The sequence below is a fragment of the Fonsecaea pedrosoi genome (genome assembly GCF_000835455.1).
Source record: "Fonsecaea pedrosoi CBS 271.37 unplaced genomic scaffold supercont1.2, whole genome shotgun sequence".
NCBI lineage: Eukaryota > Fungi > Ascomycota > Eurotiomycetes > Chaetothyriales > Herpotrichiellaceae > Fonsecaea > Fonsecaea pedrosoi.
In genome coordinates this window covers 4,819,951-4,835,640 of record NW_013550614.1, presented here as the reverse complement: position 1 = coordinate 4,835,640, position 15,690 = coordinate 4,819,951, and the positions used below count along the sequence as shown (strand labels likewise).

The window sequence follows — 15,690 nt, the reverse complement described above, 5'->3', positions numbered from 1 at the left end:
CACCGTTGCTCAAGCCTGATATTTTCGTGTGAGCGAGGCAACAATCGACAATGGTTGCGGGATGGTTGCTACCCCTCCGACCTGTCGCTTCTTCACTGCGGCGACCACTCAGCTCTGCAGGGCTGCTGGCCGTATAGGAGCAGGAGCTGGATCAGGGTCGTCGCGGCACCGGCCAGCGCTCCCAAACCCCTTCACATTCACCTCTACGCTATGCCAGAATTCCCTAGGATTTTCTGTCAGGAGGGCGTTGTCGTCGTCAACTTCGACGTCCGCTCTCCCCTCGTCCACGATCTTCGCGGCCATTGCGAGCCATGACCCGGAATCCCCTGCGATAATACACAGTGCCTCAGACCGGACCTTCAGCTACGGCAGTCTCCTACGCGATGTTGCTGCCGCAAAGGACAGGATTGCCGCTCTCTCCGCCGCGGGAAGAAAATCCCCTCTGGCCGGGGAGAGGATCGCTTTTCTGGCGGAAAACGGTTATGATTATGTGGGTGCGCGACCATACCATACCAGACCTGACTAGACTAGAGCCAGTGCCCTTGGAAATTCCCTTGCTGTGCTGCTGGTGCTGCAGAATGCTGACGAAGACCTTGCTCTAAAAAGTGACGTTCCTCGCGATCCTCGCGCACGATGCAATCGCCCTCCCCTTGGCACATACCCATCCCAGCTCCGAGCTGCGGTACATCCTCGAGAACAGCGAGGCCGCCCTGTTCCTCTCGACGGAGAAATTCTCACACAAGGCACAAGAGGTGGTGAAAGAAGGACTCAACCATGTCCCAAGACTGGAGATCCTCTCCAAAATCGAGACCGGGGCTGCGTTCTCCACCGAACATGTCAAGTTGGATGACTCCGACACTATTGAGAATGGCGGGTTCATGCTCTACACCTCCGGGACCACCAGTCGCCCCAAGGGTGTGGTGCTGTCTACCGCAAACATGGCGGCACAGGCTAGTTCTCTGATCGAAGCATGGAAATACACCCCCTCAGACCTGCTCCTCCACGTTCTCCCACTACATCATATTCACGGGACTATCAACGCCTTGTATACTCCTTTGATGGCTGGCTCTGCGATCGAGTTCGCGTACCCGTTCAATGCAGAGACTGTGTGGAAGCGTCTGGCTGCACCGTTTCTCCCTGACCCTTCCTCGCTCTCGACAGACCAAAGGAAAAGGCCGATAACTTTCCTTACCTGTGTCCCGACGATATACAACCGACTGCTGGCAACTCACTCCTCCCTTTCCCCAGAACTGCAGACCGCAACCCGCGCGGCGATCAATCCCCGCCACCTTCGACTGAACATTTCCGGGTCCGCGGCCCTTCCTACACCGACCAAAAAGGCTTGGACGGAGCTCTCTGGCGGCAATGTCCTTCTGGAGCGCTACGGGATGACCGAGGTCGGCATGGCGCTATCTTGTGGACTGGCGTTTGAGGACCGGGTAGACGGTTCAGTTGGGTGGCCGTTGCCAGGAGTCGAGATACGTCTCGTTGACACTGAGACAGACACGGTCATAAAGCCCGGCGAAGAAATGGACGAAAGGGGCCAGCCGCGAGAAGGGGAAATCCAACTCCGTGGCCCTACGGTGTTCAAGGAGTACTTCCGCAACCCGTCTGCCACGGCGCCAGAGTTTGTCGAGTCTGAGAACGGAAAAGGCAATTGGTTCAAGACGGGCGACGTGGCGATCCGCACACTCGTCCCGGGAACGGGAACGTCACCCGAGCAAGCCTGGGCCCGTGGGCCCATGTACTTCATCCGAGGCCGCAAATCCATCGACATCATCAAAACGGGCGGCGAAAAAGTGTCGGCCCTGGAAATCGAACGAGAACTCCTCTCGCTGCCAGAAATTGCGGAAGCCGCCGTGGTTGGCATCCCCAGCGAACAATGGGGCCAAAAGGTCGCCGCAGTCGTGGTTCTGAATGACAAAGGGAAGAGCGGCGGCCGGGGCGGCAAGCAATGGGGGGCCATGGACATGCGCAGGGCCCTCAAGGATAAATTGGCCAATTACAAGATTCCACAGGAGTTGAAGGTCGTCGAGCACATTCCGCGCAATGCCATGGGCAAAATCAACAAGAAGATGCTCGTGAAGCAGGTCTTTTCGACAGGGACTTGAGAAAGAGCTCAGCCTCAGCCTCAGCCTCAGCCCTGGCTACACAGCTACTGCAGCTACTGCAGCCACTCAGCAACTTGGCAACCCACTAAGCAGGTCGGCTGGGGGCTGTCCCAGTCGGGCTGTGTGTGTGTGCAGAATCGGGACGATCAATTACCTCTGGTGCTTGGAATCCATGAGCTATCAAGTTGACACGCCCCTTTCGAGTCCTGACCATCAATCAGTCCCGAGGGGAACACAGAAACTCAGTTCATTCGCTTTACGGTTCACACGGTTTCGGGGCGCATGCCAGGCCATCAACGACGCGACACATCGGGTTGGTAAATTGGGTAACAAGCCAGACCTGGGGGGCTTCTGACTGACTATCGCGATTGCCATTGATGTGGTCACTGTGGTGTACAAGTAAAGTAGCACGTGCGGCATCTTGAGATACTGGTGTACATTCCTTAGGGGAAAACCCCATTCGCCACTCCCTTCCTGTCCACTCGCTCTTTGAAGAGAGAGTGAGACGCTTTTTAGTCCTCCACTCCACGAGGATAAGACCACGATGGTTTCTGCATTGCATGGTAGACACTTGACACTGCTGCTCAAAGCACCGCGTCAAAACTAGAACCTAGCAAAAGACCCCCGGTGATGGGTGGGATCTGGCCCTATGTCTGTGTCTGTGCCTTGGTCATGCGAGATATTCACGGTACAGATACTTGAGGACCTTCTTTGCGAGGTAATATGGTCGGTTCGGAGAAGAAATAGCCACTGACATGGGAGCTGAATCCCTACCTATATCGATAGCTTCTGGGTCGGTCCGGTTCGTAGAGTCCTGGTGGCCGATCAAAGCCTACTGTGCGGCGTGCCCAGAAATGAAGCGCTCTGTTACCCTCGCCTTGTGACTCATCTGACAGCACGGTTCGTCCAGAGTTCGTCGTCTATCTGTCGTCACCCACGCCGGTGGATATAGACGCATACTATCTCCTCTACCCCTGCTCTCGCTTGCTAGTCTTCTCCAGGATGTGTCTATCGCACTGTGGTTGCGACAAGTTGTGAGGTGCACACCACGTGACTTGAGCCTCTGCCGGGAGGGGTTTCTCTGTCCGAAGAGGTCAGCTGTTCAGCCTGCGGAGACGTGGCCCAACGAGCATGAGGTGGAATTGGTCACTTGTGTGTGCCTTATCCGCAGCAGTGCATGAAGAAACCATCCCCGAACCTGTTTTTGGACCGCAACTCGCTTGGACTCTCTGATCAAATCATTGGAATTCGTTATCATTGTCGTCTTTGGGTCAATTTCTTGTGAACGTTGTCATTTCTCTTGCAGCATCACTTCAGGCAGTCAAAATTATGCAATCTCCCGAAGTGCCTGAGACCAGGAGTTTTCAATGTATCAGCACGACCGAATACGTCGCGTCCACCGGTTTGATATCACATTCTGCTATTGCTGTTGGTGATTGTACCCAGGAGGCGCTTGAGTCCACCAGCGCGTGTTTGGTCGACACCTCGCCACGTTGACGACTTACCGTTGCTGGTCAAATGATGAGGGTATTTGCACCTCAGGCGGTGTTCACGATACCCACCCGGCCACACTCGTGCGTCCAATGAGTGCTGCTGGCTTTGTCGTCGATTGGAGTAGCGAAACAATTTCGGTGAGGTGAGCCCTGCCACCGCGCCCGACATGAAGATGAGATGAATGGCCAATATGTTGAAACACATATTAGTCGGTCAAGACCCGTGCTGCCGAGGTGCTTACACTTTTTTCCTGCTGGTTTCAGTCAAAAGCAATATTAGGACGGAACAGGTAGAAATCGCGCAAGCTCTTGTTGGTGATACACATATCATCAAGTTGCAAACCACGGCCAGTAACCAGTCCAGTACTGGGAGAGGCGCCTCAAAACCTTCCACTCTGAGTGCATAAAAGATGCCCGGCCAAATGGGTTGTGACGAGGGTATGCACACCATCAAGGACCGACCCTGTGGCTAACGTTGTTTGCAGCAAAAGAAACACAAGAACACGCGCCACTGAACGCATACCTGGAATTGTCGATTCGAGCAGATCCATGGACGGCATTGAGGGTTCATGTTGAAACTCAACAACCAGATCGCCGCCTTCTCGAATGGCTGGACAAGCAGAGCAGTCTTACACTCGGTCTCGTCAAAGCACCGGTGGTGAAAGCACAGCTATGAGAAGAAGCAGCCGTTGGCATAACGTCGGTTGTCCCGTTTCAAAGGTAAACTTGCAAGAAGAAATCTGCCTTTACCCTTGGAAACCCCACACACTGACCTCTTGCAGGTATCAGCAACAAAATAGTGGGCAACCTTCGGGATTCCGGAGGTTGGCACGTTGGTTCATGCGGGAGGTGGGGGAGGCGAATGTGTGCAGGGGGTTTCGAGCCGACGGCTTGGAGAGCGATAATGGCCACGAGTACGTAAGAAAAGGAGAAAGATGCACTAGAAGTCTGGGTTTGCTTGAATTGGTGCAGGGGGGGAGTTCTGCAATCTGAATAATCGTTGATCAGGGCATGTTGTCAGTTCGGTGCAGGTGATCAAGAGTCAAGTCACCACTGTTGAACTGGTCGGCCGACTTGCCGGATGCAGGATATTCACGGATTAATGTTGTTCCATGTCTCCAGGCATCAGGCACCCGACCAGGCGAGTTACCTGTAAATCTAACTATCATTATTATCCACCATCAAGCCAATATCTATCCAATGCCATCCCTTTTCATTGTTATCTAGCCTTCATGGGCCAATACCGGCCTTCGTGATGTCACTCCAATGTCTAAAGGTCAAGTCCGCCCCACCCTAACCCGACCTCACCTAAATATACCACCATTCTTGATTTCGGGGGACAAAGGACAACAGGACAATATATCCTGACATCCAGGACAAAAGGATACGGATGTCACCTCCCACCTCCAGGCGAGACCCCTCTCGTCGATGCGGAACAATAGCCGAGCGGTGTACGAGGAACAATCTCGTGCCCATTCAATCAAAGTCTACCAAATGCCGCTTCCCGGTCGATCCTGAGCAATGAGGCTGGCACCAATACCATGAATCTTATGAATTAGGCAGAATTGGCCCGGCTGTGTTACTCCTCTTGCGCCCTCCAATGACGGCTTCGTCCGGCCACATTCCGACTATGAGGTCAATGCGTTACCCCAGAATTTCCCCATTTCGTTTCCGGCGGCACCATCCTTGTACACTTCATTTGCGAGGAACCGCAAACTTTGGATCTCCATGCTGGGAAAATTGTATCTGGTGACTTGACCTGCAGGACGGGCTGGTGGAAGGTTGGTGGAGAATAATGCCGTGACCATGAAGCCAGCTCTGAGGTGCTTCCCCGCCGTGGCTTCGACGAATTCCGCCTGAAGCTCGAGTCCTGACACCACATAAAACGGCGACTTTGAAGGAGAGGGGCGATTTTCGTCTACACGGTGATCCTACATTTTCTGGCCTATCCAAAAGGTTGACCTAGACGTGAGTTCATAGCGACTAGTCATGAAATCCCCTGTCGTTGGAGCTGCGGCTTTGCTTCTCCTCAGCACTTTTACAAAGGCTCAGAATTCGTCCTCAAACGTCCCTGTCATCGATCTCGGGTATGTGAAATACAGTGGCCATCAGAATGCCACCGCAGGCATCAACTACTACCGTGGCATCCGTTATGCTGCCGCCCCTACAGGTGAACTGCGCTGGGCGAAACCTGTGCCAATTGAGTCTATGAACAACTATAACGGCCAGACCATCAATGCTTCGACCCTTGGCCCGGCATGCTATCAGTCGTCTGCGAGGTCTACTTATGCTACTCCTTCGGCTCCACAGGGGCAGTCAGAGGATTGTCTGCTCCTCGATGTGCTCGTGCCGTCCAAGCCTGTCTCAACAGCCTTGCCTGTACTCTTTACGTAAGTAGTATCTCTTTGAACCACCTATCCACAATTAGAGCATGCCAGGCTATCTCTAGAGGTATGCCAGGCTTGGAAGAGGTCCAAAATATCCCCCCTCCCTGCGTTCCTACTCAAACTTTTAACACTGAATACGCCAAATTAGCATACATGGCGGTGGCTACGTTGGGGGCAGCGCTCCGTTCTCTTATCCAGGAGATGCCCTGGTCAATCGGTCTGACGGCAACATCATCTTCGTGGGTATTCAATATCGTCTGGGAATGTTCGGATTCATGGGCGGAGACACCATTGCTGAGAATGGTGCGCTGAACGCCGGTCTGCTTGATCAGCGAGCTGCCATGGACTGGGTCCAGCGGAACATCCGTGCCTTCGGTGGTGATCCAGGGCGTGTCACCATTTGGGGAGGCTCGGCAGGTGGAGGCAGCGTATCATGTCAGCTCATCGCCAATAGTGGTTCCGATTTCCCTCCTTTCGCGGCCGCAATCGCAGATCATCCCTGGTGGCAACCCTTTGCCAACAAGAGCACCCAGAACACCCAATTCAATACAGCTCTGAAGCTGTCAAACTGCACGGACATCAATTGCCTTCGAGGACTGTCTTCTACTACGCTGGGAAACCTGAACCAGGCAGTGATAAATGCAACGTACCCGGGGCCCGACAATGCATATGGTGTCTACTACTGGGGGCCAGTGGTGGATGGGAAGTTTATCCGCGATCTGCCTGACCAAGAATTTGCAAAGGGCAACTTCTACAAGGTGCCCTTGATCACCAACCGCGATGCTTTTGAAGGATATACCTTCTCGAACATGACCCAAACGTCGCAGGTGGACGAAACGATTGATGTGAGTTCCAGTCGACCGCGTCCGTTGTGTTTCTATGCGGCTGCTGACAAGGAACCTCCAAACAATAGGCCAAAGACCTCTTTCCCTCGGCCGGACCGTCATTTTTCTCGCGTCTCTACTCGCTCTATCCTCGCAGCGACTTCAACAGCACCTTCTACCAGCGGCAGACCTGGTTCGGGGACTTTATCATCAATTGCCCGACATACTACATGGCTTCGTCCATGGTTGACTCGCTTTCCAACAACTCTGCAGTGTTTAAGCTGACGTTCGCCGCCGGAAGCGAGCTCCATGGCGCGACCAATCCGTTCATCTCGTCCAATGTGACCAACTACCCCGGCGCGAACAACCTGACCCTGGCGCATATCATGACCAGCTACTGGGTGAGCTTCACCGTCTTCCACGACCCGAACCCCTTGCGCACTGCCGGCGCGCCGTATTGGCCGAGTTATATCTCGGGAGCGCCGGGAACGACGGCCAATGGTGAAGGTGTCGGCTTCACGATCCAGGCTGTCACGTACAACAGTATCAGCGCGACGCGCGATCCCGATGCGGCGGCGCAGTGTGACTTTTTCAACTCCCGGGGATGGCAGATCTGGAATTAGCCCGCAACGCGAGAAGAGCGGCTTTGGCTACTCGGTCCTTGTAGTGGCTTTGTGCGGGATGTTTCCATCTACGCCTACATCGACAAGTCCAAGTCCTTCGTCTGCTCGTACATGTATAGGGACAAACAAGGACAAGTAACCGGACGAAGAGAGAGCGTGCGCCTCCGAATTTTCTCCGACTCGCGGTGAGCCATACCGAGTAAATCTTTGTGCCCCATCCGTACGTACGTACGTACGTATGTACTACCTACTAGTAGGTATGTACCGAGAATGTACGTGACACAAAAAGTCACACTGCGCACAATGAATTCAAAGTAACCGTACTTGTGCAGTCGTTACCTTTTCTACGTAGATCCCCTCGCGAATGATACTCGAACCCGTACTTGTGAGTTAGTGCAGTCAGTATTTAGGTACCTAGATATGTACGGGGTACACGTAAGTACTCGAATTAGACGTACTCACTCATTTTTTGAACCGGAGGGTACGGAAGACCAAACAAAATGGACAGAGATGGAAGCGGAAGACGTTCCGTGATATGGCATACAGTACGTGGTACGAGGTACATCGTTCTTCCCCCACATCTCCTCTGACTGCGCGATGTCTAGAGTACCTGCACAGGCGCATCAAGGACATTTGTGTCACTACACACATCTCGACCCTGGTTTCTGCTGGCAACACTGCTTGTCTTGTCGACCTGTCCATCTCACTGGGCTGAATATCTAACCAGTTCGCCATGTATCGTCGTCTTCTTTTCGGCATGACACAGAAGATGGCCGTGCCTTTTGTAATGCGGCTATAGCATGTAGCGGTAGTCGGGACTCATATCACCCAGTTCTGTCTTCTCGTACTCTGTCAGTCCAATGTCGTGCGTCTTCTCGCGTTTCCGATTCTGGGTCAGACAAGCGAGATAGTAGATGATGCACGAGGCGCCGCTGAGGCAAATGAATCCCATACAGATGCTGTAGCCTTTGTGGAAGAAGCTTTTGGCGTCAGTGGCTTCGAAGCTGTAACTGGCAATGATGCCTATCAAGAAGGATTAATATTTCCTCAGCATAATAAAGAAGACATAACTCACCTCCAATGTTGCCAAACCCAATCTGCCACGCTGTGCCCACCGCGCGGCGGTGGTGACCACCCAGGTTCATCGAGAACCAGCACACAATAACTGGCATGGCACTGTATGTTCCCGAGGTGATCATAAACAGGGCACCATAATCCAAATCCGTATTGTGATGCTCAGTCATAAGTATGGCAAAGCCTGCAATGGCAATGAAAATATTCACCATAGCAAACACAAACCGGTGGCGAAAGCGATCCGAAAGCGCAGCAATGAGCATGCTCCAACCAAAGGCCGCAGCCCACGGTGGGACAGAGTGCAGTTGGGTTCCAATGGCGCTGTATCCGTACGTCTTGATGATGGTCGGAGCAAAGTAAGCGTAACTGTAGGCTGCAACACCTGTCAGTTATCCATCGTTTGAAAAACAAAATCGGATGAACCTACCAGGCACAATCAAACCAAAATACATGAAGCCTCCCACGATAATCTTGTAGTCTTTGAAGCAGTTGATGACATCCTTGACGGTGATGCGTCGGTCGAGAGCCGAGTTCCCTTGATCATCTCGGAGCCGAGCCTTGATATACTCTCGCTCAGGTTCAGTCACCCATTTCGCGTCTTCGGGAAAGTCGGGGATGGCGAAGAACCAGACAAAGGAGACGACACAGGTCAAACAGCCTTCCAAGATGAAAACCCATCTCCAACCCAGATACCCTTCCATGCCGTTCATTTTCCCAATGGCCGAAGCGAGCAAGCCACCGAAAGCGCCAGCGAGCGTAGTGCTGGCAAAGAAGAATGTATATCTCTTCTGTGCTTCGTGTCTCTTATACCACATGCCAATGAGATAGAATGCTCCTTGGTGTCTGTTAGATGCATGGCCTCGGACACTGGAAATGAAACATCACTCACCGGGAAACATGCCAGTTTCGAAGAAGCCAAGGAAGAATCTGGTGGTGAGAAAACCGCCATACCCTTGAACTAGACCTTGACAAATAGTGACCAGGCCAAAGCCAAACATGCAGATGGACAGCCAAACATGAGGCCGCAGTCTCTTGAGGATGATGTTGGATGGGATCTCAAAGACTACGTAGGGGACAAAGAAGATGGTCAGGGCTGTGCTGTACTGAGTGCCGCTCAGCCCAAGATCCTTTTGAAGGCCAAAGATGGCGGCATTGGCGACATTGGTGCGATCCAGGAAAGCCAAAAGGTACATGACTGAGAGAACGGGAATGATGCGTAGATCAATCTTGGTTATGAGTCTCCGCTCCGAGACTCCAGGCGGTAACACAGCGACTTCGCCGTCTCTGTATCCGGCAGCTGGATGAGCCAGATCTGGATCATAGCCCAGCTGGTTTTCACCCGTGCCATGCGCATCGTTGTAGGCATGCTGAGCCTTTTCATCTGAATGAGGGATTAGTTGGGAGGCGAATTGGCAATACAAGCTGACCTACCGGATCCGTCGATATCGAAGCGCATGATGGCGGCGAGAATAATGGCTTCTTGGAGTAAGAGATGCAATGACGAAAATCCGGGGGAAGAAGAAGATCAAAGTGCGTCTCTAGGAGGACTGCGGGTCTCTTTGTAGAGTCACCAGGAGCCCTGCGAATGCCGGGGTTGGTAGCCGCCGGGGACTGGAACAGGAGCTTTGTCCGAAGCGAGTGGCAATCCTTGTGATGGTGTGTGCAGACATTTTCTCTGGACCTCCCACTGAGTTTGGGCGGTGGGGTTGAGCAGAGTAGAGGTGGCTGCCAGACAGAGGGCAGTTTGCAGCAGATCTTGTTGTGGAAATGGCATGGATGTAACATTGAAGAACTGGGTTCGAGTGGTTCCTGTGGGCGACTTGGCAACTTGACTTGGCCAACCGACGAGCTATAGGCTGGGGAATTCAAGCAATGGTTGCTTGGAGCGACCTAAACCCTAGGGGCCGTGGAGAGAGAACCGCCCGATATGCTTAAACAAGCTTAGCAGTGGCGTCTGCCCCGCATGCTGGAGCAAGTAACCGATGCCAAATGTACGGGCGACAGACCGATAAGCCCGGGGGAGTGAGGGATAGTCGATGAATGAGGTCGCAGAAAGGACGAGTACCTTGTACTTGGGGGATGGTAGAAAGCGAGGACGAGGATGAGGTGGCGTGGCACTCGTGGTTATGCCCGGTAAGCTCAACCTGCAGGATTCCAGGTCGGATTTCAGTCTTGTAGCTCCTCCTATGGGTATATGCACCGAGTATCTCGTGTTTCTCTCCTCCTCCTCTTGAGATAATCCCATTCTGGGTCTGTGCGTTATGCGGCTTTGGTCATAAGTTGGCCGTGGCTCCCGATAGGAAGTGGATAGACAACTGATGGTTGGTTCTCAGGGTCAACGTCTGAGTCGCCACTGCGGAAATATTTGCGCTCTTGTTCGAATAGATGCAGATGCAGATAGTTGTGTGGTGGTGATGGCGTTGGCTGTGGCGCTGTTCTAGAAGTTCCAATACGATGCGGTGCGGGTTGAGCCGGGAAGAGGGAGATCATGGGCCTTTTGCTATCAGGTCCTCTGGTGTGCCGGCCGATGCCTACCTAGGTATCGCTAGGCCCGGTCGGTGGCTGTTATAGGTATGAAGTCTGGTGAGCTCAATTGCCGAGGTGCTCTGGCTAGCTGCCAATAGAGATCAGTTGCTGCCCTCGACGCCCCCACGTCTCCTCCCAGAGTAAAAGAAACGTCAGAGGCAATTGCCCATCCCCTAGAATAAACCACCAAGGTCATCGTAGGCCTGGAATGGGCTTAGCTGCCGTCTGGGCAAGCGTGGCAGTCCCAACTGTCCGGCGATTGGGCGTCCGACGTCCAACGTACAACTTCCAACTTGTCTGGTTTCTCCTCGTCGCCATTTTGGGGAGACACTCATTATCAACCACCACAAGTCAATGACCGCGCCCGCGCCCGATCACAGACAATAAGAGTCCATGGCTGCACCGCGCGCCTCAACGCACGACAGTAGACTGAAAGGAGAGTGCTCGGCGTTAGGGCATGGGACACTGAGCCCCACGACGGTGTTTTCACTTTACCTGCCTCAGTTACCCTCGATTCGTCTCCATCTCCATCACTATCACCATCGCCATCACCATCACTGCTTCTTTCCTAGCTGACCATTCCAAATCTTCTTCTTGAACCCCTTCCAGCCATGAATCCATACTATCCTCCTCCTTTCTCTATCCCTGCTGCTCCTTTTGCCCCCATGTCCTCATCTGCCACCTCAGTCCTGGGAAAACGCAAACATGACAATTTGACAGCACAGTCTGGCGAATTTGGCAGTTTGCCCTCCCAGGCTCTTGGCCATCGTTTTCCAGCAAGGCAGTTTCAGGAGATGCACTCCATCGAATCAATGTCCTCTAGGTATCAGGTCGGACCGTCAGCACTGCCAGGGATGACTTTCGGCTTAATCTCAGGCTCAACCGCAACCACTCCAGCCCGCCCCGTGATCTTCATCCACTCCACTGTCGAGAGCATGCAGGAAGGTCAACGCCCTACCATCGACCGGAACCAGACTCATTCGTTTGTGGGAAGCCCTGGACCCTCACCCGTTGACATACCAGGCCTTTCGTTGGATGCACCACGTGCGAAAGCAAAAGCAAAAGCAAAACCCAAAAGACAAGTCTTCCTCCCCAGTCGACCGGTACAAAATTCCAAACTCGTCCACACCGACGTCTGGGCTGGTGTCTTCAGCTTTTGTGAGCCCAAGTTGCTGCTAGAACTGAAAACACTCAGTCGGTTCCACTATGAACTCCTCTCAGACAATTCCGTCATCTGGAGAAATAGCAGAATTCACCATTATGGCGCCGACATGCCAGAATGTCCCAGAGGACTCACAGAAAAGCAATACGTCGAGCTCTTGGCTGGTCGTGGCTGTCAGAGCAAAGATTGTCACTTGGGCAGGACTTTCAAGGTTCACTGGACATTTCAAGTTCGATTGTGCTCGGGCTGCTTCAAACAGAAAACAATGAGTGTAAGTCATCGTCTGTCTGTCCGTGCCTTACAATCATTCTGATCCGCGCGACTTTTAGGAGAGTGCCCTTGCAGTCAATCGCCGGCACAGACTACCGATGAGCCCGACCCAAGTCCGCCCTAATGACAATCGTGCCCTTTGGGAGCTGCTGCCGCTCGCACGGACGGATGGGTAAGTGACCGATCACCTGGATTACCACAAGCGAGGGTCTTTCCGCTGACAAGGGTTCTGTAGCCGCCGCGACAATAACTCACGCCCCGTGGACACCGAAACAAACGACTGGGTGCATGCTGGTGGGAAGTTCACTTTTTTGAGAGCGTCCTTTGACAAAATTGAAGCAGAGTTCCAGCGCTTGCGCGGGTCAGATCCGTCAAACAATGCGCTCATGCTGTGGGCAGATAAGATCCATAAGGAAACAATGGAGTTCATGGCTGAGGTAAACACACTGGAGGCGTGGTTCAAAGAGCACGGGAAGACGACTCACAATCCTGCGGGTAAAGCTTGGCGACAAAAGAGGATCGACTTCTTCCAAGCACGTGCCGCAGAGCTGGAGCCACCCATGGACAGCAGGATCTTATGGAAGATGAGTGCATTCGTCCGCAATCTCAAAATTGCGACGGAGCCTACAGAGCGAATGTGGGACCAGCTAAAGCCAAAGATTGAGCCATACCGGCTTCAAGCCCACCAAGTCGTCCAATTCGAGCGTGTCATGAAATCTGAACGCCTCGAGTCCGAGCCACAAGTCAGGTTGTTTAGGCGCCTTCAGGAGCACCGCCGGTGCAGAAAGACAGCACCGCCCTCGTTTCGACCAGAGCAAAGAGACGTCCTCATATGCGCGCACTTGGTTTACAAGCAATGTGTCAAGGAAAATGTGGCCGACGAAGATCTTCTACTACTGTGCCTGGAGAGGTTGTTCGTCACGTACCACATGAATGATCGCCGCGCAGTGGGACTCAACTACGACGGAACCACTGGTCTATATCGTCTCAGTCTGGACGATGCTCGGATGGTTGTCGAGGAAGTTCTTGAAAAGGCTATCTCGCCACACTCAGAACGGGGCAGGATCGTCTTTCAAAGTCTGAGATGCAGAGGCTGTACGCGAAATGACCACGTCCGAACCTGGTCCTTCGTGAGTGCGTTTGAACACATTCTTGAAACCCATGCCAGGAACGTTGGCGAGGGTCTTGAGTACTATCAATTTGCCAATCCACACCCTGTGAAGAGTCTTCCGGGATTGTCTTCAGAAGACACTGGGGTCGAGTACAAATTCCCCTGGTACACGACAAAATGGCCGATCAGTCTGCCCCTTGTCCCTTGCCACCAAGATATCTCGAAACTGGACAATTGGCACCCGAACGTTCAAACTAAGTTCACGCCCCTACCCGTAGCTCTCCGGATGTCCGCTTTTCATGGCCGACAGGCTCTCCAGCAAAAGCACGCGGCCGATGACTTCGGTCCGAATCTGTTGTACGCGGCTGAGCAGTTGAACGGAATTTGGCTTCCAGGGCCTTCTCAGATGAAGATTGCCTTAAAATACGCTCTGGACCTCTACGCTCAGAAGCATGTGGAAGAGCCGCCCCTGTCGGCATTCATGGCATGCTTGGACGATTTGGCAACCGTGAACACTGACATCGAGCTGAAATTCCGATGTGGTATATGTGTCAACCAAGTTAAGACCGCCAACAGCAACAGAAGCAGTAAGAATAAGGCAGACATGGAGAGCATACAAAGACATTGGGACCACTCCCATGGTAGCGGATCTGTCAGCTGGGGTCAAGGACTGATGGATCTACCAAACGAGAGCCAGATTTTGCGAGAGATTGTAGGCGTCGACGATAGCCTACAAGGAAAGAAAGATGCGTTTGTGGAGCGAGAACATGTTCGGGCTTCAGATTCGAAGAAACGTAAGGACCCCAAGAGCAAGGTTCTTTTCAAGGTAACGTCGGCGGCAGAGGCGTTTGATGGGCTCTTTCCCAAGGTGGCTGAAGAATGAGGAACAGTGCCCGCGTTTTCCTGGAGGAGCGGCTCCCTGAATTCATCTTGACCTTGCGAGCAAGGTTTCATGTTTAGCACAAAGAGTGCGGCGGCCGGCCTTTGTCGAATAGGCAAGGGTCATTGATGTACGAGTACTTTGCATTCGCCGCAGGTTCACAGATACTGCGAGCTGGATGAAAACGAGCTATCGAGCAACGGGGCCACAGGGCCACAGGGTCACGGAGTGACAGGGTGACAGACAGACCAACAGCAGTACTGAGCAACAGGGCCACAGACAGCAACAGCAGTGCTGGGTTTAAGGGACACAGAGTGACAACAGTGCTGGGTATCTCATGGTCGTCCACAAACAGCCTGTCTCTCAGGCACAATTAGCTCAGAGCGACATGCACACACAGCTTCCTTCATAGAAAACAAATACATAGCTTTCAAGCACTAAATCTCGCATGTTTGCGCCCATGCCGGGGGCGAAGAATAGCATGTTTCCCGAAATTACCTACAAGAGAAACAGACACCGAGGGCGTAGAGAGGTATTCCTAATCAGGCAAACAACAGCGAGACACGAGACCCAGGCAAATTTCCATGTGCCACCCTGATGCCTAATGATGACCCGGCTTTGGCCGTGACGAAATCAGCCGGAGAAAGACGTGCTTTTTTCTCCCTCTTGGATTACGAGAAAATTGATGGAGCCACTTATTGTTGGGTCATTGCCGCGGGCTAGCTACGAGTACCGAGTAGCATTCCCATTTCCTTCCCCTGCCAAGCCCGGATGAGGCTGACCGAGCGTGCTGCCAGGGCCACAAGTTCCCATTGGACTGGACTTTGTGAGTGGGTGCCTTTTACTAACAAGATTAAGCAGCGTTCAATCATGACTCGCTAAAAGCGCGCCTGACCTATCGCTAGCGCCGAGCGCCGTAGCCCGCGTGCTGATAACGTCAATGCGGCGCGCCTTCTGATAAAGGGCAAAGAAAAAAAATCTCATGATTTCTGCTTTGGGCCTTTTTTCCCTTTCCTAACAAGTACAAGGTACTGAAAAAGACTTCAGACTTGCCCATTGTTCCCCGTTCCTCCCCGCCACCCATGTACTTGTTACTTGCTGTAGGGACTGTGCGCGCACACCTTCGTTTCCACTCTCGGTCACTCCTTTTCCGTGGGTCCTGGGTCCGTCTTTGTCTTGTCTCTTTAGCAAGTGTGGACTGTGGACAGTGGACCGACTGACCGATGTCC

General features: G+C 53.0%; 4 protein-coding genes across 4 annotated transcripts; 3 read left to right on the top strand and 1 right to left on the bottom strand.

Moving 5' to 3' along the window:
• Nucleotides 1-61: 61 nt before the first annotated feature.
• On the top strand, nt 62-2,111 carry Z517_03730 (uncharacterized protein; the record flags this gene model as incomplete). The annotated part of the gene is made up of 2 exons (XM_013432834.1): nt 62-494; nt 607-2,111. 2 exons carry the CDS (start codon nt 62-64, stop codon nt 2,109-2,111), a joined length of 1,938 nt encoding a protein of 645 aa, XP_013288288.1.
• A 3,482-nt stretch (nt 2,112-5,593) lies between these two features.
• Nucleotides 5,594-7,438, top strand: Z517_03729 (uncharacterized protein; the record flags this gene model as incomplete). The annotated part of the gene is made up of 3 exons (XM_013432833.1): nt 5,594-5,994; nt 6,140-6,836; nt 6,905-7,438. The coding sequence occupies 3 exons, from the start codon at nt 5,594-5,596 to the stop codon at nt 7,436-7,438; spliced, it is 1,632 nt and encodes a 543-aa protein (XP_013288287.1).
• Nucleotides 7,439-8,231: 793 nt separating this feature from the next.
• Nucleotides 8,232-9,968, bottom strand: Z517_03728 (uncharacterized protein; the record flags this gene model as incomplete). The annotated part of the gene is made up of 5 exons (XM_013432832.1): nt 8,232-8,461; nt 8,514-8,885; nt 8,940-9,347; nt 9,402-9,893; nt 9,944-9,968. The coding sequence occupies 5 exons, from the start codon at nt 9,966-9,968 to the stop codon at nt 8,232-8,234; spliced, it is 1,527 nt and encodes a 508-aa protein (XP_013288286.1).
• A 1,735-nt stretch (nt 9,969-11,703) lies between these two features.
• Nucleotides 11,704-14,464, top strand: Z517_03727 (uncharacterized protein; the record flags this gene model as incomplete). The annotated part of the gene is made up of 3 exons (XM_013432831.1): nt 11,704-12,471; nt 12,530-12,642; nt 12,706-14,464. The coding sequence occupies 3 exons, from the start codon at nt 11,704-11,706 to the stop codon at nt 14,462-14,464; spliced, it is 2,640 nt and encodes an 879-aa protein (XP_013288285.1).
• Between the last annotated feature and the right edge of the window lie 1,226 nt (nt 14,465-15,690).